Source organism: Dysidea avara, chromosome 2, assembly GCF_963678975.1.
Source record: "Dysidea avara chromosome 2, odDysAvar1.4, whole genome shotgun sequence".
NCBI lineage: Eukaryota > Metazoa > Porifera > Demospongiae > Dictyoceratida > Dysideidae > Dysidea > Dysidea avara.
The window spans coordinates 8,394,847-8,421,279 of NC_089273.1; the positions used below are offsets into that span (position 1 = coordinate 8,394,847).

The 26,433-nt window shown below is 36.9% G+C and overlaps 2 protein-coding genes across 2 annotated transcripts; both read left to right on the plus strand.

Moving 5' to 3' along the window:
- The first annotated feature begins 10,604 nt into the window (after nt 1–10,604).
- Nucleotides 10,605–11,366, plus strand: LOC136247760 (fibrinogen C domain-containing protein 1-B-like). The gene has a single exon (XM_066039586.1). The coding sequence runs from the start codon at nt 10,605–10,607 to the stop codon at nt 11,364–11,366; it is 762 nt and encodes a 253-aa protein (XP_065895658.1).
- Nucleotides 11,367–23,944: 12,578 nt separating this feature from the next.
- On the plus strand, nt 23,945–24,733 carry LOC136247761 (fibrinogen C domain-containing protein 1-B-like). Its single transcript, XM_066039587.1, has one exon. The coding sequence runs from the start codon at nt 23,945–23,947 to the stop codon at nt 24,731–24,733; it is 789 nt and encodes a 262-aa protein (XP_065895659.1).
- The last annotated feature ends 1,700 nt before the right edge of the window (nt 24,734–26,433 follow it).

Sequence of the window (26,433 nt, forward strand, 5' to 3'; positions counted from 1 at the left end):
TCAACTACAAACAAATCACCCTGTAGAGGGTTCAACTACAAACAAGTCACCCTGTAGAGAGTTCAGCTAGAAGAAGTCACATTGTAGAGAGTTCAGCTGCAAAGAAACTACCATGTAGAGAGTTCAGCTGCAAACAAATTGCCTTGTAGTGAATTCAGCTACAAACAAATCACCCTGTAGAAAGATCAGCTAGAAGAAGTTACCTTGTAGAGAGTTCAGCTACAAACAAATCACCCTGTGGAGAGTTCAGCTAGAAACAAGTCACCCTGTAGAGAGATCAGCCAGAAACAAGCCACCCGTAGAGAGTTCATCTAGAAGAAGTTACATTGTAGAGAGTTCAGCAGTTTAGCTGCAAACAAATCGCCCTGTAGAGAATTCAGCTACAAACAAATCACCCTGTAGAAAGATCAGCTAGAAGAAGTTACCTTGTAGAGAGTTCAGCTACAAACAAACCACCCTGTAGAGAGTTCAGCTACAAACAAGTCATCCAGTAGAGAGATCAGCTAGAGGGCTAGGGTCACCTTGCAGAGAGGTCAGCTACAAAGAAATCACCTTGCTTCATCTTTTCTTCTAATGACAGGTTAAAAAGCCCTAAAGCCGGCCATAGGCCGGCTTTGGGGTATACAAATACAAAAAGAAGTGAAATCTAATCCAAAACAGCCAAGATGTAAAAATAGAGTGCGGCCCTGAGAAAGGCTATGGTGAAAAAAGATGTGAAGTCCAAGGTGGCGGCCAAGAAATGGTTGTGATGGTAGGTTAATGGTAAAAATTTTAATAACAACAATTCAGGTGAATTTGGTGCCACTTGGTCTTGGCACAAAATTCACCTGAATTGTCGTTCTTAAAATTTTTACCATTAACCTACCATCACAGCCATTTCTTGGCCGCCACCTTGGATTTCACATCTTTTTTCACCATAGCCTTACTCAGGGCTGCATTCTATTTTTACAGCTTGACTGTTTTGGATTAGATTATGTTTACTAGTATTACTGTCACACAAAAAGGAACCACATTGTATTTCTCTAATGGTCAAATATTTCTGGATACAAACAAATCAGCTTCTCCATGTGTGGAGTTTTCTAATCTCAAAGCACAAAGCTACACCGCTAAGTAGATCAACTTCATAATATCACTTAATATTTCCCACAATAGGATAAGGTTCTTTACTGGTGATAAACAGAGGTGTATCCCAAGTACATTTAGTCCTGGAAGGTTGTGACATTGACTAGCAATAGCTCATAGACCTTGTAGGCTTTCCAAACAGTGATAACAATTCTGTACATTGAATCCCTGAATATTACGACATAGTTGCTCCAAGTGATAAGACTGAAATGAGTGACAGTCAGTAAGATCAAAATAAGTAACACAAGTAAGGTTGTCACATCTAGTAATAGGTGAGGAGGCCAGACTTTTCACATCATCCTCATCAGTTATATATCTTACAATAATATAGATTGTCCTTCCACCATACTGACAATGTCATTACTGCAACATCATTGTTCAATCCAAACATGCCAAAGTCACTGAGTTGAAAACCTGCAGTGGTCACTTAACCAGACACTTCAAACTGTATTTGAAAATATTTATGGAAGTGTCGGAGAAAAGTTTAATGGTAATTTACTAGAGCTGTTGTACACTCTGAAGTTACCAATAGTACCAGCAGAAATAGTAGTAAGTTGAGTAGCATAGTCAAGAATTTCAGGTAATTTAAAAGTAAACTTGAAAAATATAGTTGCTGTAGTAATAATATTCAAATTCACTGGCCTCAATCCTAATTCCATCCGTTGTTATAACAGCTCATTGTAATTAAATAAAAGATTTGAAAATATTATGAGTTTTTTCAACTGACCAGTGTTAAGAAGTATTACATGTTTAATGTTCAGGATCTAACTCAGTTGATGGTAGACTAAGATGTTGTACATTACTACAATACTGCAACATATCTATCAGTGTTGATGGTACTCTACTGTTAGGAATAGACACTTTGATAATTATGTTGTCCACACACCTTCAAAACCTCCTTCACAATATTTTCCTCATCACTGTCATAATAAGGCTACACAAACTTCTTCCACAGTGATGGTGTTCCTTCAATCACAAACTTCAACCACTTTGAAACATATCTCAGCTTTATCCTGTCATGTAGAAAGAAAATGAGATGATATAAACTATCAACTCAATAGGAAGTGACAATAGGTTTACAGGAGACTCCTGATCAAAAATACCTTGATCTTGATATACCAATTTGATGACAATAGTTAGTCCAGTTTCAACTAAAACTTAGTACCACAGCTATAGAATTTCAGACCAACTGATCAGTTAATCTACAATAACTATAGCCTATTTATACCTACCCATTATGCTGAGTATGCAAATACAAGTTTGTACAGGAATATGATACTCTTTCAAGCTGATGAAGTCATAGTATACACCTTTATTGAAGTTCTCAAGATGTGAGACACATAAAGTAAAAAATTATCATTACATATGTTTTCTCATATTTTATCATCGGTTTGCAGAAAATTTGTAATTGAAATGGCTCAAAGAGTTTTTAAAAATAGAAACTTCAAGTGAAAACCTCAATGGTTGTTGCTGTTTCCTTGAGTTTACACTCTTTTTACTCTGACATAGAATAAGGGTATGTAGTGGTACAATTGAAACATGAAACTTATACTGCAGAGATACTGTGTCACCATGTCTGTGGTTATTACATCTCTGTTTTTGCCACTTACTGTAGGTAATTTTTAAACTGTGTGTACTTAGGGCTGAATGGATAGCCATGAGGCATTACAGAACTTGTAGCTTCTAATAACATTTATGTTATTTGTTTGACTTTAACATTATCTGTAATCACTCCTACAATATAATCCAATCCACACCATGCACCTTATTCAATACACAGCCAACATACTCATCACTTCAAAGTTCCATCACAAACTGTAACAAACATATAAACCCTCATTTTTAGTACTTTGGAATGCTTTACCAGCAGACACTGTTTTATAATCTGACATTGAAGTTTCATAGACAGACTAAATCGTCATTTTGCAATCACTACATAAAATAGGTCAAATGTAATTACTGTATTATGTACATGATACTTGTTATTTATCACTGCACCTGTAGTGTTACATCCATGTTGTCAACATTGCAGTGGTCCAGCACTGAGACACAAGCTCATTTGACTGTCACTTGGTACAGAGTTCAGCTACAAACAAGTAACCTTGTGGAAAGTTCAGCCAAGAAATAAATCACCCTGTTAAGAGTTCAGCTAGCCCTATAGAGAGTACAGTTACAAACAAGTCACCTGGTAGAGAGTTTAGCTACAAACAAAGCATGCCATAGTGATGTTCAGCTGCGAACAAATTCCCATTTGGAAGAATCAGCCATAAACAAGTCACTCCTACAGACAAATTACCCCTACAAACAGATCACCCTGTGGAGAGTTTGGCTGCAAAAATCACCCAGTAGAGCATTCAGCTACCAAAAATCACTCTGTAGAAAGTTCAACTACTGTACAAACTAATCACCCTGAGGAGAATTTGGTATTAAGCAAGTCACCCTGAAGAGAGTTCAGCTACAAAAGTCACACGTTAGAGAGTTCAGCTATGAACAAGTCACCCTATAGAAAGTTCAACTACAAATGTGAGGAGAATTCAGTATTAAACAAGTCACTGCACCCTGAAAAGATTTTAGCTACAAAAAAGTCACTATTTAGAGAATTCAGCTACAGATAATTGATCCAAGAGAGTTCAGCTACATAAAGTTATCTAATCCAAAACATCCAAGCTGTAAAAAAGTGTGCGGCCCTCAAAAAGGCTATGGTGAAGAAAGATGTGAAATCCAAGGTGGCGGCCAAGAAATGGCAGTGATGGTAGGTTAATGGTAAAAAATTGAATAACCACAATTCATGTGAATTTTGGTGCCGCTTGGTCAATTGGCACAAAATTCACCTGAATTGTCGTTATTAAAATTTTTACCATTAACCTACCATCAAAGCCATTTCTTGGCCGCCACCTTGGATTTCACATCTTTTTTTGCCATAGCCTTTTTGAGGGCCGCACACTTTTTTACAGCTTGGCTGTTTTGGATTAGATTTCACTTCTTTTGTATTTGTATACCCCAAAGCCGGCCTATGGCCTGCTTTGGGACTTTTTTAACCTATCTTTTTTTCTTTACCACAGGAAGAAGAAAAGATGAAGCAGATGTACCTTAAATATTTCTGATGTTATCAGTAAATGTACAAATTATATATATATAATACATATATTTATTACAGAACTGTCCATGGTGGTTTCTGTGTAACTTAACACTCTTCAAGGCAACTTCTTCTAGCTGATCTTTGTAGCTGAACTATCAACAAGGTAACTTCTTCTAGCTGTTCTCTCTACAGGGTGATTTATTTGTAGCTGGATTCTGTACAGGTGATTTTGTTGCTGCTGAGCTCTTTACAGAATGGTTTCTTTGTAGCTGAACTCTCTACAAAGTAGCTTCTTCTAACTGATCTCTCTACAGGGAGATTTGTTTGTAGCTGAACTCTCTACAGGTGATTTGTTTGTAGCTGAACTATCTAGATGATGGATTCTTTGTAGCTGAACTCTCTACAAGGTAATTTCTTCTAGCTGAACACTCTACATAGTGGTTTCATTGTAGCTGAACTCTCTACAAGATAACTTCTTCTAACTGATCTTTCTACATGGCAATTTGTTTGTGGCAGAATTTCCTACAGGGTGATTTCTTTGCAGCTGAACTCTCTACATGGTGGTTTCTTTTTACTGTAGCTGAACTCTCTACAAGGTAATTTCTTCTAGCTGATCTCTCTACAGGGTGATTTGTTTGTAGCTGAATTCTATAGAGGTGATTTGTTTGCAGCTGAGCTCTTTACAGAATGGTTTCTTTGTAGCTGAACTCTCTACAAGGTAACTTCTTCTGTCTGAACTCTCTACAGGGAGATTTGTTTGCAGCTGAACTCTCTTCATGATGGTTTCTTTGTAGCTGAACTCTCTACAAGGTGACTTCTTCTAGCTGATCTTTCTACAGGGTGATTTGTTTGTGGCTGATTTTTCTGATTTGTTTGCATCTGAACTCTTTATATGGTGGCTTCTTTGTAGCTGAACTCTCTACAGGGAGATTTGTTTGCAGCTGAACTCTCTACATGATGGTTTCTTTGTAGCTGAACTCTCTACAAGGTAACTTCTTCTAGCTGAATTCCCTACATGGTAGTTTCCTTGTAGCTGAACTCTCTACAGGTGATTTATTTGCAGCTGAACTCTCCACATGATGGTTTCTTTAAATTTGCAGCTAAACTCTCTACAAGGTAACTTCTTCTAGCTGATCTCTCTACAGGGAGATTTGTTTGCAGCTGAACTTTCTTCATGATGGTTTCTTCGTAGCTGAACTCTCTACAAAGTAACTTCTTCTAGCTGAACTCCCTACATGGTGGTTTCTTGTAGCTGAACTCTCTACAAGGTGACTTCTTCTAGCTGATCTTTCTACAGGCTGATTTGTTTGTAGCTGAATTCTGTACAGGTGATTTGTTTGCAGCTGAGCTCTTTACAGAATGGTTTCTTTGTAGCTGAACTCTCTACAAGGTAGCTTCTTCTAGCTGATGTCTCCAAAAGGTCACTGGTTTGTGGCTGAACTTTCTACATGATGGTTTCTTTGTAACTGAACTCTGTACAAGGTAACTTCTTCTAGCTGATCTCTCTACAGGGAGATTGGTTTGTAGCTGAACTCTCTACAGGTGATTTGTTTGCAGCTGAACTCTCCACATGATGGTTTCTTTGTAGCTGAACTCTCTACAAGGTAACTTCTTCTAGCTGATCTCTCTACAGGGTGATTTGTTTGTAGCTGAGCTATCAACAAGGTAACTTCTTATAGCTGATCTCTCTACAGGGTGATTTGTTTGTAGCTGAGCTATCAACAAGGTAACTTCTTCTAGCTGATCTCTCTACGGGGTGATTTATTTGTAGCTGAACTCTCTACAGGTGATTTGTTTGCAGCTGAGCTATCTAGATGATGGTTCCTTTGTAACTGAATTCTCTACAAGGTAATTTCTTCTAGCTGAACACTCTACATGGTGGTTTCATTGTAGCTGAACTCTCTACAAGATAACTTCTTCTAACTGATATTTCTACAGGGCAATTTGTTTGTGGCAGAATTTTCTACAGGGTGATTTCTTTGCAGCTGAACTCTCTACATGGTGGTTTCTTTTTACTGTAGCTGAACTCTCTACAAGGTAATTTCTTCTAGCTGATCTCTCTACAGGGTGATTTGTTTGTAGCTGAATTCTATAGAGGTGATTTGTTTGCAGCTGAGCTCTTTACAGAATGGTTTCTTTGTAGCTGAACTCTCTACAAGGTAACTTCTTCTATCTGAACTCTCTACAGGGAGATTTGTTTGCAGCTGAACTCTCTTCATGATGGTGGTTTCTTTGTAGCTGAACTCTCTACAAGGTGACTTCTTCTAGCTGATCTTTCTACAGGGTGATTTGTTTGTAGCTGATTTTTCTACAGGGTGATTTGTTTGCATCTGAACTCTCTATATGGTGGTTTCTTAGGGTGATTTATTTGTAGCTGAATTCTCTTCATGATGGTTTTTTTGTAGCTGAACTCTCTACAAGGTAACTTCTTCTAGCTGAATTCCCTACATGGTGGTTTCATTGTAGCTGAACTCTCTACAGGTGATTTGTTTGCAGCTGAACTCTCCACATGATGGTTTCTTTAAATTTGTAGCTGAACTCTCTACAAGGTAACTTCTTCTAGCTGATCTCTCTACAGGGTGATTTGTTTGCAGCTGAATTCTGTACAGGTGATTTGTTTGCAGCTGAGCTCTTTACAGAATGGTTTCTTTGTAGCTGAACTCTCTACAAGGTAACTTCTTCTAACTAAACTCTCTACAGGGAGATTTGTTTGCAGCTGAACTCTCTTCATGATGGTTTCTTCGTAGCTGAACTCTCTACAAGGTGACTTCTTCTAGCTGAACTCCCTAGATGGTGGTTTCTTTATAGCTGAACTCTCTACAAGGTGACTTCTTCTAGCTGATCTTTCTACAGGCTGATTTGTTTGTAGCTGAATTCTGTACAGGTGATTTGTTTGCAGCTGAGCTTATTACAGAATGGTTTCTTTGTAGCTGAACTCTCTACAAGGTAGCTTCTTCAAGCTGATGTCTCCACAAGGTCACTAGTTTGTAGCTGAACTTTCTACATGGTGGTTTCTTTGTAACTGAACTCTCTACAAGGTAACTTCTTCTAGCTGATCTCTCTACAGGGAGATTGGTTTGTAGCTGAACTCTCTACAGGTGATTTGTTTGCAGCTGAACTCTCCACATGATGGTTTCTTTGTAGCTGAACTCTCTACAAGGTGACTTCTTCTAGCTGATCTCTCTACAGGGTGATTTGTTTGTAGCTGAATCCTGTACAGGTGGTTTGTTTGCAGCTGAGCTCTTTACAGAATGGTTTCTATATAGCTGAACTCTTTACAAGGTAACTTCTTCTAGCTGATGTCTCTACAAGCTCACTAGTTTGTAAACGAATTCTCTACATGGTGGTTTCTTTGTAACTGAACTCTCTACAAGGAAACTTCTCCTAGCTGATCTCTCTATATACAGGGAGATTTGTTTGTAGCTGAACTCTCTACAGGTGATTTGTTTGCAGCTGAACTCTCCACATGATGGTTTCTTTGTAGCTGAACTCTCTACAAGGTAACTTCTTCTAGCTGATCTCTCTACAGGGTGATTTGTTTGTAGCTGAGCTATCAACAAGGTAACTTCTTCTAGCTGATCTCTCTACAGGGTGATTTGTTTGTAGCTGAATTCTGTACAGGTGATTTGTTTGCAGCTGAGTTCTTTACAGAATGGTTTCTATGTAGCTGAGCTCTTTACAACGTAACTTCTTCTAGCTGATGTCTCTACAGGGTCACTAGTTTGTAAATGAATTCTCTACATGGTGGTTTCTTTGTAACTGAACTCTCTACAAGGAAACTTCTCCTAGCTGATCTCTCTACAGGGCGATTTGTTTGTAGCTGAACTCTCTACATTAAGGTTTCTTTGTAGCTGAACTCTACAAGGTGATTTCTTCTAGATGAATTATCTCTTTCTATAGTTGCATGAATTCCCTACAAGGTAACTTCTTCTAGCTGATCTCTCTACAGGGTGAATTGTTTGTGGCTGATCTCTCTACAGGGTGACTTGTTTGCAGCTGATCTCTATACGGGTTACTTGTTTCTAACTGATCTCTTGAATTCTCTTCGGGTGACTGCTCTATTAGGATGACTGCTCTATTAGAGTATCTCGATCTTGCACTTGCTACACCAAGTTGGATTTCGTGTTATAACTCCGTGGCTTTAAGTCTGATTCTTCTACACCATTGAAGAGCTTTTCTAAGATGATAACTCCATCTGTACAGCGATTTTCAAAGCATTACCCCAAGCGGTTTACCTGGTAGGCGTGGCAAGCAGTCGTTTTTTATTAGCTAATCTCGATTGCGTAATTGTTACACACTGTTGGTTTTTTCGTAGTATCTTCCTGGTTTTTAGCTCGATTTCTTTCAAACCACAAAAGGTGTGAGGTTCAATAGTTAACCTATTTACCCACCGATTTTCAGCTTCTTCCCATACGCGGTTTACCCTGTAGGCGTGACTACATATTGGTGTTATTTTTCTTGAATAATCGCTCATAACTCTTTGCCTGTTTATCGTATTCCAGCCAAAGTTGGTACAAAGATGCGCCTTTATACCCCCCTGCTGTGTGCCAAATCAAGGCGATCGGATATGGCGTTCGCGTTTTATAGCAGTTTTTGTAAGTGTGCGAAAAGAGGAAGAAAAATAAGAAGAAAAAAACGAAGAAAAACTAAGCCAATTTTTGAAGTCGAATATCTCGGGAACGCTTAAAGCGATTTCGCTCAAATTTGGAATGCGGAGTGCTGACTGTGGAGGGAGTGTCCACAGCAAAAATCGTCTTGTTTCATCAAGGAAACACAGAGCTACGGAGGTGCGAAAATTGCGTTTTCTTTCTTCCTGTCAATATACTCACGAGTGTTACGCGCCGGCTTCTTAGGCCGCACGACACACTACCGTGTGTTTTGATCCTATACAGAGTTCAGATACAAACAAATCGGAATTCAGCTATATACAATCAAGTCACTTTGTAGATAGTTCAGCTACAACAAGTCATTCTGAAGAGAGTCCAGCTACATAGAGAGATCAGCCAGAAACAAATCACACTCTAGAGAGATCAGCTAGAAGTAAATCACCATGTAGAGAGATCAACTAAAAACAAATCACCCTGTAGAGAGATCAGCTAGCACCCTCCAGAGAGTTCAGCTACGTTTCGAGTCACCCTGTAGAGAATTCAGTAGAAACAAGCAGCCTTGTACAGATCAGCTAGAAACAAGTCACTGTTAGAGAGAGTTCATGCGGCTATAAGCAAAGTCACCATGTAGAGAGATAAACTGGAATCAAGTTACCCTGGGAAGAGTTCAGCTACAAACAAATCTCAGTAGAGAGTTCAGCTAGAAACAAATCACTCTGTATAGAGATCGGGTAGAAATAAGTCACCCTATAGAGAGTTCAACTAGAAAGAAGTCACCCTGTAGAGAAATCAGCTAGAAACAAGTCACCCTGTAGAGAAATCAGCTAGAAACAAGTCACCCTGTAGAGAGATCAGCAGAAAATAAGTCACCCTGTAGAGAGATCAGCTATATTTCAAATCACTCTGTAGATAGATCAGCTTGAAACAAATCACTCAATAGAAAAATCAGCTAGTCTAAGAACAAGTCACCCTGTAGAGAGCTCGGCTTGAAACTAATTACCCTGTAGACACCGTCTAGAGAGGTCAGCTAGAAATATGTCACCCTGTAGAGAGAACAGCTAGTAACATCAATATTTTACAGTGTACTTTTGAAAATAATTGATCATGTAGTGGATATCATGTATGCCTTACAAAAATTGAGTAGCACAAGCTCAGCAAATGTGATTCAGTATCTGCTGCAGGTCAAGATAAAAATCTTATATATTACAATAATAAAAAACAGCCAAGCTGTGAAAAAGGGTGCAGCTACAAAAAACCAGGGTAAAAAAAATGTGAAATCAAAAGAAATAAAAATATGATACATAGGACTGTATAATGTGTATATATAAAGGCTGTTTTAGATTATAATTACATTTTGATGTCCTTTAATCATTAAAATTCTATGCAAAGTCTTTATAATTATATGCATGTACTGTAAAGTAGCTTAAACTGAAGCTCATTACTACTGGAGTGTATCATACAGTACAGCTGATGTTGATAGGATGTCTGGTATTGGAATGATTGCCATATTAGTACATGATATTCATCAGTCATGTACACATTACAGGAATGTGTAGGCTGATTGGTATATGATATATTCATACATGTGTGATAGTAACTAAATTACTCGTATTTTACCTAACAAGGATAGTTATAATTTTGTGGTTAATACAGTACAAAGCTAGCACCATATTAGGTGGAATGTAGCTTTATAACAATGTTCAAACATGACTAGGTAAGGAAATGCTGAGTACTATAAAACACTGTTCTGATGTGCTATCAACATTGTACAGTTAGTCAATGTTAACAATTCTATAATGATCAATACTGTTCTTATAACAATTCTATCACTAGGAGTAGTAGTAGTAGTAGCTGATGCTCTTTGCATTAGTAATTGTGTGATCGGAGATGATTGCCTGATTGAGAATTGTTGTGAGCTTGGATATGGGAAATTGAAATTCAGACACACGTTCAAGAAACCTGAAGTATATTCAATTAAAAACTTTTGTGGAAATTGCAAAACGGTAGTTAATGGATTTTGTGACACTCTCACAGCTGGAGGAGGATGGTTAGTTATTCAGAGGAGACAAGATGGAAGCGTCGACTTTAATAGAGACTGGGTAGATTATGAAGATGGATTTGGTAGCCTGATTGGAGAGTTTTGGTACGGTCTTCGTGCGATCCATTGCCTCACCAATCGAGGACAGTGGGAGCTACGTATTGACTATACATTTACTAATGAAACAAAAGGTTATCTGTCATACAGTAACTTTAGAATAGGACCAGCCACTGAACAGTATCCATTAACCATATCAGGGTTTGATGGAGTTACAACTAACCCATTCTCATACATAAATGGGATGAAGTTCACCACTAGGGACAGGGACAATGATCTGTGTAATGATAATTGTGCAGTGCAAGGTCATGGTGGTAATGCTGGTGGATGGTGGTATGCATGTTGCTCCATCATTCATCTCAACCATCAGTACAACCACAACCAAACAATACGCTTTTATAACATGTGGTATCCTCTACCATTCATAGAAATCAAAATGAGATCAAAGAATTGCATCATTTAACTTCATCAGTGATGTTGTGTGTTATTTGACTGATTATCTTGTAGCTATTAGTATTGTAATCGCATCATGTATATTATAATCTGGTAGTGTAATTTAGTAGAGTTGTACCACATGTTAATTTAGCATTATTAGTGTCATCACTCCCATTTAATTCAAACGACACACAAGAACACACCATATACAGTAATTTAAATATGTACAGCACAAACAAACATGTTATTCAAAGTAGAGTACTGCTGTCATGAGTGTCATCAAATAGGAGACTTGTGCCAAACAAATTTCCTACACTTGAGTCATATACATTGCCTTCAGTGGTCTAGCATGAAACTACAGTAATAATGATCAAAGTGTTAACAATTAATCTCCCAAGTATTTGCACAATCAATTTACACTACTCCATGTATTGCTTTATATTTCCAGTATGCCTTAAGCAATCAAATTGAAATCACTGGTGTGATCATACGTAGCATAATCCACTTGGGATTGTGATAGATTTAAATATACAAAATATTTTTACCAAACATATGGTGCTTTTATTGGCAATCTTTGGTATTTCATTGGGTAGCCACAACATTCAGCTACAATTAAGTAGAAAAAAAATTGGAGCAGAAAAGGACATGAAAAATAAGGTTATTTATTGGCACATGGAATATAAATGGCAATGTTGTGGCAATGTTGTTGTTTTTATAAACAAGATCAATAATTATATGGAAACTTATATTTCTAGCTTTTGCTAAGAAGTTGTTGAACTGACAAAATGGGTGGTTCATACAAAACACTTTCCATCCAGCTAAAAAAAGAATATTTCAATTAGATGCAAAAAATATATGGGAAAATATGGCATATGTACATAAAATATGGCATATGGCATATGTGTTTGGAATAGCTTCTTTTACCCTTCTAGTTTTTGCAACAACCAGTAGCATGAGCTGACATACTATCACCATGATTTGCTTTCCCACCACAGCTCAATGGCATACAGTACAGTGTAGCATTGATTTGACACATATTGCAGTGCTTTACATTACATTGATATGTCACAATATGCATCTGGGAAGCAAGATCAATTTCCCATTGCTCCAGCAATGATTCCTCAGAGATGGATTACTGTTAAGCCCTAGGTATTGCTATGTCTCCCTTTCCCTTCATCCAGTTGTCAAACACATCTGCAAGCACTTGTCTTAATAAAATTGTGTAGAATGTATGATTTGCAAGAATATTACTTAGTGTGTATAACTTTCATCTTTGTTGTGCAACTATAACAGATTACAATATTTCCACTAGGTGTCTAGCAAATTTCAGAGATGACATCAGTAAAAGGTCATCGGATGTTGTACATTGTGTGCAAGCATTAGTGCATTTGTGTAATTTACAAGTGATAATACCATCACAATTTTGAGCATAATGATGTAAGCAAGCAATGGTCTACAATGATGCAGAATTCCTTTTTTAATCAAAATTTTTTATACTATAAACTATAGAATGCAAAGATTCCATAATTCCAGTATTGTGATATGGCTTGTTATATGGTGGGATGTAATTTTTTTTTTGATTTTTTTTTTACCTACATGTATACCTTTTGTATTATACATTTTTTTTAACAGAACAACCAAACACTCTAATAGAACAATCAATCAATGGTAAGATCTTCCAAGTATGTTCATTTTAATAAAGAATCAAAATGATGGCATGATGCCCATAACATGATTCCCATAGCATGATGCCCATGGCATGATGCCCATGGCATGATGCCCATGGCATGATGTCCACATGACATTTCCACAGCATGACAGTATGAAGGACACGGATCATTATGATCATATCATTGGGGTTATTATTGAATGTAATTGAGGTATTACTACCTGATCATCTCTATGCAAATCACTACTAAAATCATTGCAAGTAAAATGTTGTGTATGAACACTTTCCTAATATCAAAATGTTCAATGAACTGTGATTAGCTGGCATATGCAGAAGGTTATATGTGAATTGACTATCTAAGATAATAATTATTCATCCAATCCAATTAGCAGTTCTTGAAATTCCTTGTATATAGTCATGTGCAACATCAAGAACTGCGCTGCATAATTGTAAAGTTTGTTAAGATTCTTCAGGTGCATGTGTGAGGGTAAAATCTCTAAAAGCCATGCAAGGATTAATTCACTTAACAAAAGTATGCAAATTGATTCTTCGACTTTTCCAAACAATGCACTTTGGTAAACTGTAAATGCCACAAACTGTGTCAGTGCAATACCAACCAGTATGTTAACTACAACTGAGTTAGAAGTGGTGTAAATTGAAACTAAAAAGTGCTTGGTTTTTAAAAACTAGAATTAATTCTTGATGGTTCTTTGTTTTGTATTTCAATAGGTATAACTTGTTTCGTGTATACACTCCACTACTCCAAGTACAAGAACACTGTATCTATCATCATATTAGTACTCCTATTAAGAGTTGATATTCCAAAAAATACTGCTCTTAACAACAGTTGTGAACCAGTCCAGTAATAGAATCTGTCCTTATATGGCCCTTGATAGACATCCAGTAATGGCTTAAATTAATTTATAAATTTAAATTGTGACAAAGTCCTTGTAAATATTATTAGGACTGCATTGAATGGTAATAGTATGAGGAATATATAGAACAAAACACACAATGAACAGAATGATGAACTTTATATAGTCCAAACAGTTGAATTTCTGTATCAACTGACCACAACAGTGTAGTGTTTTTACTGGGAAGACTAGTTATTGTCGAATAAGAGAGCAAGACACTGGATACAGTACGTATTATCTTAGTATAGGACAATAGGAATAGTGTAGCAAGAACTGGTAGTGCTCTGTGTGCGGTGAGCCTCTGTATTCTAGTACAGTATCGACTTGTAACTTATGATGAGCAATGTAGCAATACAGATGAGGTATATAAAAGGGAAATATCAACTGTAGCCACATCTTTACATAGTCATCCATATCATTGTAAGGACACACTGCATTGCCTAAATCAAGGAAATAATCACATAATTTATGTGTAATTCATTGGATTGTAAATCGGAAAAACAAATAGCACCATTACTACTCACAATATTAGCATAGAAAATTATATGTAAATCAGCAAAAGTGAAGCTAGAAATAAACAGAAAGATCACAAACACAAATCCTATAAGGATAAAAGGTATTGTTAAATGTTTACACTGAGAAGTTCCAAACACAGTACTGATCATGATATCCTTACATCTTGCACACAACATACCATTCCTATCAAACTGACATTGAGAGTCAGGATCAGAGAGGTCAAGGTGTGAGTAGTGAGGTAGACAGTAATCAAACAGACAATGCATGGACACATCATAAGTGTGACTACAAACTTTACTTGTTTTTCCTGTTATCCAGCTATTAGCTGAACATAGAATTGTTTGAGAATCTAATATGTTGCAATTGTCTGTGGAAGCTACAATTGGCTTTAAAATTGAATCATACTGACAGATTTTTAAATAAAATTTCGTTTAGTGCAATCCCTATAAGGCATGGAGAAAGTTTAACCTTACATATATGTTGCGTAAACATAACTCTGGGAGAGTATTGCAGGTAAAACTTTAAAATCAGTGTGATTCCATCAGTGATATATGTTACAGCTTCCTCCTTTCTTATGTAATATATTGTAATTAAAGTAGATACAAGTGTTAAAAATCAGCTGCGTTTAATCAATTATACTGTGACTTTTACATGCTCAATTTCCTGAACTACGTATCAATTTTAACCAATGCTGAGGATGTAAAATATATAACAAGTTTAAGCTATATATTTGTCCAGGGTAAACGGGTCCCAGCTCGTCAGGTGAGCAGTTGTAATGTTGACTATCTTTACAGTAGCAAATACCTGAAGATTTAGTCCATTGAAATATCTATGAGTTGTTGACATATTGCACAATATATTTATTTACTTCAAAAAATTATCTGATTCAATGAATACTGAATCACTTATCCAGTCACAATAAGAAAGTGGAAATCTTCTGATAGACAAATGCATGCCACAGTTGTCTATTAATAAGACTGAGTAGTTGTAGTGTTGCATTTTAAGTGCTGGCTGATTACCTTAGTGTACAATGCTCATTTTCTTTGTGATGTACTGATTAAATAAACACAGTGTATCTGTTTCAATGTCAAGTTTCATAAACATAATTATGTTGTGTACTAAATGCCACTTCAAAGCTATTTTCACTAATAATAAGTGCAGTATCTCCATTATACTAATGTAATCAAGTGTGACAATGTAAGCTAATGCATGATTAAGTGAAAATTTCACTGTACTCATATAAGTAATAGCATTTTTCTTCACACATTCTATTACTGGTACACGACTTTTTATTTTTTGTAAATATGACAGGTCCTTCTAATACTAATATTGTGCTCCTCCTAACCATATTGCATGTTTAGTTTCAGTGATTGCACAAAATGAGGGAGCTGATGATTTGTAAAACTAGTGGAGGGATGGTGAAACAACTTCTGTGTCCAGATGTGCTATGGATATCATAACTGAACTCAGGTTTGGAAAACTACAACTTTTGAGATAATCTAATCCAAAACTGCCAAGCTGTAAAAAAGGTGTGCGGCCCTCAGAAAGGCTATGGTGAAAGCAGCACAAAAATTCACCTGAATTGTCGTTATTAAAATTTTTACCATTAACCTACCATCACAGCCATTTCTTGGCCACCACCTTGGATTTCACATCTTTTTTCACCATAGCCTTTCTGAGGGCCGCACACCTTTTTTACAGCTTGGCTGTTTTGGATTAGATTTCATTTCTTTTTGTATTTATATACCCCAAAGCCGGCCTATGGCCAGCTTTGGGACTTTTTTAACCTATGTTTTTTTTCTTTACTACAGGAAGAAGAAAAGATGAAGTAGATGTACTTTAAATATTTTATCAGTAAATGTACAAATTATATATATGTGACCGGATTTGCGAAAAGGGGTCTTCCACACACATCCAATTTACGAACTTTGGCAGTTCATAATGTCAGATAGGAAAATAGTATTGCCTTGAAATTTGGACAGTGATGAGTAACAACATAGGTTAATACATGAACAAAACGTCAGGTTAGTATCTTCTTTGAGCACAAAGGTATGGTCATTCAAGTTCATAGAATTGGATGTGTGTGTAAGACCCTTTTTCGTAAGTCCGGTCACATATAATACATATGTGACCGGATTTGCGAAAAGGGGCCTTCCACACATCCAATTTGCAAACTTTGACAATTGATAACTTCAGATTGGAAAGAGCTATTGCCTTGAAATTTGGGCAGTGGTGATTTCATTGCAGCTGAACTCTCTACATGATGGTTTCTTTGTAGCTGAACTCTCTACAAGGTAATTTCTTCTAGCTGATCTCTCTACAGGGAGATTTGTTTGTAGCTGAACTATCTACAAGGTAACTTCTTCTAGCTGATCTCTCTACAGGGTGATTTGTTAGTAGCTGAACTATCTACAAGGTAATTTCTTCTAGCTGATCTCTCTACAGGGTGATTTGTTTGTAGCTGAATTCTGTACAGGTGATTTGTTTGCAGCTGAGCTCTTTACAGAATGGTTTCTTTGTAGCTGAACTCTCTACAAGGTAACTTTTCTAGCTGATGTCTCTACAAGATGACTAGTTTGTAGCTGAACTCTCTACATGGTGGTTTCTTTTTGTAACTGAACTTTCTACAAGGTGACTTCTTCTAGCTGACCTTTAAATAGGGTGATTTGTTTGTAGCTTCACTCTCTACAAGGTAACTTCTTCTAGCTGATCTCTCTACAGGGAGATTTGTTTGTAGCTGAACTCTCTACAGGTGATTTGTTTGTAGCTGAATTCTGTACAGGTGATTTGTTTGCAGCTGAGCTCTTTACAGAATGGTTTCTTTGTAGCTGAACTCTCTACAAGGTAATTTCTTCTAGCTGATCTCTCTACAGGGAGATTTGTTTGTAGCTGAACTCTCTACAAGGTAACTTTTCTAGCTGATGTCTCTACAAGGTGGCTAATTTGTAGCTGAACTCTCTACATGGTGGTTTCTTTGTAACTGAACTTTCTACAAGGTGACTTCTTCTAGCTGATCTTTCTATAGGATGATTTGTTTGTAGCTTCACTCTCTACAAGGTAACTTCTTCTAGCTGATCTCTCTACAGGGAGATTTGTTTGAAGCTGAACTTTCTAAATGATGGTTTCTTTGTAGCTGAACTCTCTACAAGGTAATTTCTTCTAGCTGATCTCTCTACAGGGAGATTTGTTTGTAGCTGAACTATCTACAAGGTAACTTCTTCTAGCTGATCTCTCTAAAGGGAGATTTGTTTGTAGCTGAACTCTCTACAGGTGATTTGTTTGAAGCTGAACTTTCTAAATAATGGTTTCTTTGTAGCTGAACTCTCTACAAGGTAATTTCTTCTAGCTGATCTCTCTACAGGATGATTTGTTCGTAGCTGAATTCTGTACAGGTGATTTGTTTGCAGCTGAGCTCTTTACAGAATGGTTCTTTGTAGCTGAACTCTCTAAAAGGTAACTTCTTATAACTGATCTTTCTACAGGGCAATTTGTTTCTGGCAGAATTTTCTACAGGGTGATTTCTTTGCAGCTGAACTCTCTACATGGTGGTTTCTTTGTAGCTGAACTCTCTACAAGGTAATTTCTTCTAGCTGATCTCTCTACAGGGAGATTTGTTTGTAGCTGCTGAACTATCTACAAGGTAACTTCTTCTAGCTGATCTCTCTACAGGGTGATTTGTTCGTAGCTGAATTCTGTACAGGTGATTTGTTTGCAGCTGAGCTCTTTACATAATGGTTTCTTTGTTGTAGCTCAACTCTCTACAAGGTAACTTCTTCTAACTGATCTTTCTACAGGGCAATTTGTTTGTGGCAGAATTTTATACAGGGTGATTTCTTTGCAGCTGAACTCTCTACATGGTGGTTTCTTTGTAGCTGAACTCTCTACAAGGTAACTTCTTCTAACTGATCTCTCTACAGGGTGATTTGTTTGTAGCTGAATGATCTACAAGGTAACTTCTTCTAGCTGATCTCTCTACAGGGTGGTTTCTTTGTAGCTGAACTCTCCAAAAGGTAACTTCTTCTAGCTGATCTCTCTACAGGGTGAATTGTTTGTAGCTGAACGATCTACAAGGTAACTTCTTCTAGCTGATCTCTCTACAGGGTGGTTTCTTTGTAGCTGAACTCTCTACAAGGTAACTTCTTCTAGCTGATCTCTCTACAGGGTGATTTGTTTGTAACTGAACGATCTACAAGGTAACTTCTTCTAGCTGATCTCTCTACAGGGTGGTTTCTTTGTAGCTGAACTCTCTACAAGGTAACTTCTTCTAGCTGATGTCTCTACAAGGTGACTAGTTTGTAGCTGAACTCTCTACATGGTGGCTTCTTTGTAACTGAACTTTCTACAAGGTGACTTCTTCTAGCTGATCTTTCTACAGGGTGATTTGTTTGTAGCTGAACTCTCTACAAGGTAACTTCTTCTAGCTGATCTCTCTACAGGGAGATTTGCTTGTAGCTGAAGTATCTACAAGATAACTTCTTCTAGCTGGTCTCTCTACATGGTGATTTGTTTGTAGCTGAATTCTGTATAGGTGATTTGTTTGCAGCTGAGCTCTTTAAATAATGGTTTCTTTGTAGCTGAACTCTCTCAAGGTAACTTCTTCTAGCTGATGTCTTTACAGGGTCACTAGTTTGTAGCTGAATTCTCTACATGGTGGTTTCTTTGTAACTGAACTCTCTACAAGGTAACTTTTTCTAGCTCATCTTTCTACAGGGTGATTTGTTTGAAGCTAAACTCTCTACAAGGTAACTTCTTCTAGCTGATCTCTCTACAGGGAGATTTGTTTGTAGCTGAACTCTCTACATGATGGTTTCTTTGTAGCTGAACTCTCTACAAGGTAACTTCTTCTAGCTAATCTCTCTACAGGGAGATTTTTTTGTAGCTGAACTCTCTACATGATGGTTTCTTTGTAGCTGAACTCTCTGCAAGGTAACTTCTTCTATTGATCTCTCCACAGGGCGATTTGTTTGTAGCTGAACTCTCTACATGGTGGTTTCTTTGTAGCTGAACTCTACAAGGTGATTTTTTCTAGCTGAAACTATCCCTTTCCATAGTTGCATGAACTCCCTACAAGGTAACTTCTTCTAGCTGATCTCTCTACAGGGTGACTTGTGTGTAGCTGATCTCTATACAGGTTTCTTGTTTCTAGCAGATCTCTTGAATTCTCTTCAGGGTGACTGCTCTATTAGGATGACTGCTCTATTAGAGTATCTCGATCTCGCACTTGCTGCACCAAGTTGGATTTCGTGTTATAACTCCGTGGCTTTAAGTCTGATTCTTCTACACCATTGATGAGCCTTTCTAAGATGATTACTCCATCTGGTCAACGATTTTCAAAGCATTACCCCAAGCGGTTTATCTGGTATACGTGGCAAGCAGTCGTTTTTTTATTAGCTAATCTCGATTGCGTAATTGTTACACACTATTGCTTTTTTCGTTGTATCTTCCTGTTTTTTAGCTCGATTTCTTTCAAACCACAAAAGGTTTGAGGTTCAATAGTTAACCTATTCACCCACCGATTTTTAGCTTCTTCCCATGCGCGGTTTATCCTGTAGGCGTGACAACATATTGGTGTTATTTTTCGTGAATAATCGCTCATAACTCTTTGCCTGTTTATCGTATTCTAGCCAAAGTTGGTACCGAGATGCTCCTTTATATCCCCCTTCTGTGTGCCAAATTTCAAGGCAATCGGATATGGCGTTCGAGTTTTATAGCAGTTTTTGTAAGTGTGCGACAAGAAAAAGAAAAATAAGAAGAAAAAAAACACGAAGAAACTGAGCCAATTTTTGAAGTCGCATATCTCGGGAACGCTTAAAGCGATTTCGCTCAAATTTGGAATGTGGAGTGCTGCAGTTGGGGGGCACGTCCACAGCAAAAATCGTCTTGTTTCATCAAGGAAGCACAGAGCTACGGAGGTGCGAAAATTGCGTTTTCTTTCTTCCTGTCAATATACTCACGGGTGTTACGCGCCGGCTTCTTGGGCCGCACTACACACTACCGTGTGTCTTGATAAGAAAGATGAGTAAAATAACAACTTTGATAAGAATTGCCTTTTAAAATTTGAAACAATGCTACACCACTGCTTTGAAATGTACTTTTTATGTACTCAAAGTGACTTTTGTGAAAATGGATGACAGTATAAATCGATTTTAGGTAATACAAAAATCATTAAAGACACATTATGTTGACATTAATAGTATCCTCTTTGATCACTGCTCCATTTAGTTTTTTATGTATATAAATGTAATGAAATTTCTACCTGTGGAATTTATACAAGTAACTTCTATGGCTTTATCTCCATTCAGGTCAATGTTTAGCAAATTGATTATGTTGATTGTGGAATGTTTATCCAAGCTAATTTGTGCAGTTAAATGTGGGATGTCTTATGTGATGATAATAGTATGTTTTCATATAACTATCACTTCTAGTCCGGTTTTGCATTATGTAATAAATGGCTTGATGTAATGTTTAGCAAAAGAACTTTCTTAAAAGAATTATATAGTGCAATTCCAGGGACTGACAAGAAACTAAACAATTTAATACCATAGCATCTGAAAATGTACAGTTTACAAATGTTCAAAGCAATGTGCAAGTTAGAATATCCACATCCTTTAGTGGTTAGAAACTCCATTTTTACAATGTCAGAATTGAAAGTACTTACATGAGCTCTTGCTATTACCTGCAATAAATTGTTGTTGACATACAATTCCAGTAGGCTGGATCCTTGTAGTGTTAAATTAAATACTTTCTTGGACTAGTAAGTCTTTATGGAGATGATGTTTTCCTGGAAGGAATATGAATTGAGTATGAGAAGTGAAATACAAGTTGGTGAGTAGTGTTGCAGAGTGTTGATGTGGTTACCAGTAGCCTTACAGTTTGTAGGATATGCCAAACAAGCTACCATGAGTAGCATCACGTATTATACTTGTCTGAAGTAAATAATATCCATTCTTTCATTTGGACAAAATTTTACAACAGTACTGACTGGAATGTTGTACAACAAAATCAAAGCCCTTAATTGCACCTACTATGTTAGTGCTAATGTCCTTCAACAAATGAATCATGTAGCATTGAAGATCAAGATCCTAGCCATTGTCATTCTAAAAGAGAATTAATAAAACACAAACAAACTATACTGTGTATAATAATATTGTAGGATTACATATTGAAATGAAACAAGAGGATGTATCTATGTGAATAAAAATGAACAACATTTTACTGTACTTTGAACGTTGTTGTTCTTACTATAATCATAACAAGTTGATCGACCTTCACTTTCAAATTTAGATACAGTATCTCTTTATCACCATTCCATTATTATACCACAAACACCTGCTCTATTTTACCTTCAATAAAAATCAGTTCACATGTTAATACATGTAAGTACATGTAGATGTCTCTCAAAACAAAATATAAGTAGATAACCAACCTATTGGAATAATAATTATACAAATTTAATAAAAAGGCATTGCTACAAATAATAACTGTCAACTCCTAGCAACCTGAATTTTACATTACTATCAGGTTTCAACGTCTAAAGTTAACTTGTACAGTTTTTAAAGCATTGCATATGTACATAGTTCACAAGATCTGATATTTTCAAATGATAGCTTTTATCTGCATTGTATATGTGGGGGGGGGGGGGGGGGGTGGGGGGACACTGGGCAATCGCATATTTATACATCAGCATGCTATTTCAATTTTGTGTTAGTTTGTAGGTGTGAATGTCACAAATAATCTCTCCAATTTTAGGATCATAAGACATGGCATTTTGAACCTGCAGTGCTGCTATATATAACATAGTTTGAATTTGCATAAATTATCTATGAGATTTCCCTCTTCTAACATTGAAATGTAATGGAAAACTAAAATACATCAAAATGACTGGATCCAGTACAAGACTTCACATAATGCTGTCTATAATTTATATCTCTAAGGCAAAATTATTGTCAACACTTAATTTGATAAGAGATTTTGGTCACTATAGTACAGAGATCTCATAGAATTTTCCAGTCAGTGGCACCACTTGAAGTTAATAACAGCTTGAAAACTACACAGACATCTAAAAGTGGAAGCGCTTAGGGAGCAGTTTTTCTCAGTGTTCACCAGAGAAGATAGACAATATTTAAGCTCCACGCCCAACATAACATTTAACACCATTGACATTGATACTCTACTAGCTAAAGAATCTCAAATTTAGTAAAGCTGCTGGCCTAGATGATATTCACATGGATCCTCAAAACCTTTGCAGAACAAGTAACTCCAGTGTTACAAGTGATATTCACTCAATCACTTAATTCAGACACTTTACCATCTGACTGGCTTACCTCCAACATTATTTGTGACCGGATTTGCGAAAAGGGGTCTTCCACACACATCCAATTTCATAACTTTGGGAAACCTTAACTTGGTGTTCAAGTAACATGTTAACCTTACATTTTCACCATCTATTCAGCTATGCTGGTGCTCACTTCTGACTAAATTTCAAGTCAATAGCTCTTTCCAATCTGAAGTTATGGATTGTCAAAGTTGGCAAATTGGATGTGTGTGGAAGATCCCTTTTTCGCAAATCCGGTCACATTTCAGTATTCAAAGAAGGGATCAAAAGTACTCCTTCCAATTATTAACCAATATCGCCAACTGTTGTCTGCTATAGAGTTATGGAGCACATCATATTTCATTCCATCATGGACCATTTAAACACCCACAATATCATTAATGTTAGTCAACATGGATTCAGACCAGGCTTTTTATGTAACCTCCAACTAATGCTTCATGTTGATAACATTAATTTTAAAAGCACAATATTGTGTCAATTTCTGTTGTTAGATTTTTCTAAACATTTGATACAGTTGCACACAATAAACTGTTACGTAAACTCACCCATTATGGTATACAATCTAATACCCATAAATAGATTTACCACGTGGCTTACCTCCAGAACACAAAGAATTTCTGTTGAAGAATACAAATCTAAGCACTTTCCTTGGGCCTCTTATGCCTCCACTGTACATATGCGACCTGATTTTGAAAAATCAGTCTCTATGTCACATGTGAAATTTACAATTCACTGTGTTACCATTGAGACAGTTTGGCACCTGTCAGATTATTTCTCAGAATATGTAGTAATTCGAGGAACTGACTAACAATTGTAACCATTGCAAAGCTGATTAACTGCTTGAATACTTAATTTTGGTAATAATTATTTGAGTTGTCAAATGTGACATTAAGACTAATTTTCCAAAATGGGTCACAGAAATGATGTGTAATAGAATGATTACCATATTAGTACATGTGATTCATCAGTCATGTATACATTACAGGAATGTGTAGGCTGATTGATATATGATATATTCATAGATGTGAGGTACAGTATAATTACCTACAAGGATAGGTGACATTGTAGATAAAACACCATATTTGGTAACTTTACATTGCAGCAACAACAACAACATTGTTACGTACTTGACTATATAAAGCAATACAGAGTAGTATAAAACCACAGATCCAATGTGCTATCAACGGTTTACAGCTGATCATGTTGACAAGTCTACAATGATCAATACTATCACTATTTCAATACTAGTGGTTAGTGCTATTGGAATAGTACTGGTTGATGGAGAGTGTCAAACTAATGGTGGACCAATTAAAAGCTGCTGTTGTCTTGGCTACAATAATACACATTTCAATGCAAATAGTCCTGGAGTCTACACTATTGGTAACTTTAGTGGAGTGAAGTGTTCCAACACTAGAGTATACTGTGATACTACCTCAGGAGGAGGAGGATGGTTAGTTGTTCAGAGGAGACAAGATGAAAGTGTTGACTTTAATAGAGACTGGGTAGATTATGAAGATGGATTTGGTAGTCTGACTGGAGGATTTTGGCTTGGATTACGTGGAATGCACACCATGACCAATAAAGGACAGTGGGAGCTACGTATTGACTATACATTTTCTAATGGAACAAAAAGTTATCTATCATACAGTAACTTTAAAGTAGGACCAGCCACTGATCAGTATCGACTAAGCAGATTAGAATTTGATGGACATACAACTGATCCATTTTCACTCAGCTACGGGATGAAGTTCACCACAAGGGACAGAGACAATGATCACGCTGTTTACAATTGTGCTGTGCATGATGCTGGTGGGAATGCTGGTGGATGGTGGTACAACTGGTGTTCCCGTATGTTTCTCAACAATCAATACAACCACAGGACAACAATACGGCTAAATAACCAGTGGTATTCTCTACCATTCATAGAAATCAAAATCAGACCAAAAGATTGCATCTTTTAACTTCATCAGTGACGATTTGACTGCTCATCATAACTATAATAACAATAGTATTGTAATCACATCATTTATATTATAACCTGGTAGTGTATTTCAGTACAGTTGTACCACATTTTCATAATATGCACTTTGATACCTAATCTGATGCACTTGTATCGTGCTTGTTGATGTAATAATGTAATGCCATGTTAAACAATACAGGAGCAATATGCTCATACAAAGTAAATAATATGGATGTTTAGCATAATTATGGCAAAATGTACCACTCTGCGTGGGCAGTTCAAAGGCACCGCCAGTGCCATAATTTGTATATTGCACTGCTGCAGACCGCAGCGAGTGCATTATAACTTATAACGCACTGGTTGCGGTTTTGTAGACCACAACGGACCGCAGTGCAATATACAGATATTGCACTGGTTGCGGTTTTGTGCAGCATAGCACAAGTGCCGGTGGCGAAGACCACTACGACACCTCACCTAATAGGTGGAAAGACACTACACAGATCACTCGAATCCTTTTATAGCCTGACATGTAAAGGTCGATTGTGGACCATAACGTTACCAATACGTATAATGTTTACAAGCAGCCAATGGCGATCGAAAAAGCCAACGCGGGTGGCCACAACTCTAGTCTACATATATATAAACGTACTTATACACCTTACTAGTCTGGTGCCATCTTAGCCCAGATTAAACTGTAGTCCACTTCGACAATGATTCAACAAAACAAATATATTCTAAATAATACTAACCTTTACGTTCGATTGTGGTAACCAGTTTTGTCATGCCACCAGATTCGAGTTTAGCCAGTGTGAATAGTAAGAATTAGACTAGTATCGTTTAGTAGTTAGGTTTTGTTTCCTTAAACCATCTATTTAGCTGATTTTTTTCGCTCGAGAGAATCACTATGGCGATTAGTCTGGTGCTTTAATAGTCTATATGGCACGCTGGCGTGCTGAGCACTACATGATGAGAGTGGAACAGCGAATGCAGGTTAGTGATATAACCCATAGCATACTAGCTTTCAATATCTCAGGTGGCTACAGTACTGCAGGGGGAACGTCATCGCAACGTCAGGCTTGGTTACCCACAATCGATGTTAGAAACCTGGCCTTTATAAGTGTCACAGCTGTCTTGTGAGATTCTCCCCACCTATGGTACATAACAGTTATACAACGTGCACTCGTGCTCTGCCTGTATAAACGCACTTGCCTTCGGGCCTGACGGCCCTCAGGCTTCTGCGTTTATATCAGGCAGAGCACTCGTGGCCGTTGTATAACTATATAATGTATAACTTTTTCCTTCTATATATACATATGTGACTGAATTTTGGAAAATCACCTATATGGGTGTGCATGAATTTTTATGTTTAGTGGGTTGCTAATAAGAGCAGGACACAGTTGTAAAAATAATTCCAGAATTTTCTTATAATTTAAGGTATTGAGAAAGGTTTACAACCATTAACAAGTACATTTGCATTATAAAGTATGTGATGTGATTATTAAATATTATAGGTGTCAAATGCACCCATATGGGTGATTTTCCACATAGATGTACGTTGATAACTGTAATTTACTTATAATGATCTTATATTCTCCCATATTTGCTCCTTGCTATCACTTCTTTTGGATTTGCAGAGTATTAGCCATATGTATTTGCATTGTACATACTAAACATTTTCACATTCAGTAATCTGGTCTATCT

What these genes read in the sequence shown, in the direction of transcription:
- LOC136247760 (XM_066039586.1), top strand. Translation starts at nt 10,605, where the DNA reads ATGATCAATACTGTTCTTATAACAATTCTATCACTAGGAGTAGTAGTA.
- LOC136247761 (XM_066039587.1), top strand. Translation starts at nt 23,945, where the DNA reads ATGTGCTATCAACGGTTTACAGCTGATCATGTTGACAAGTCTACAATG.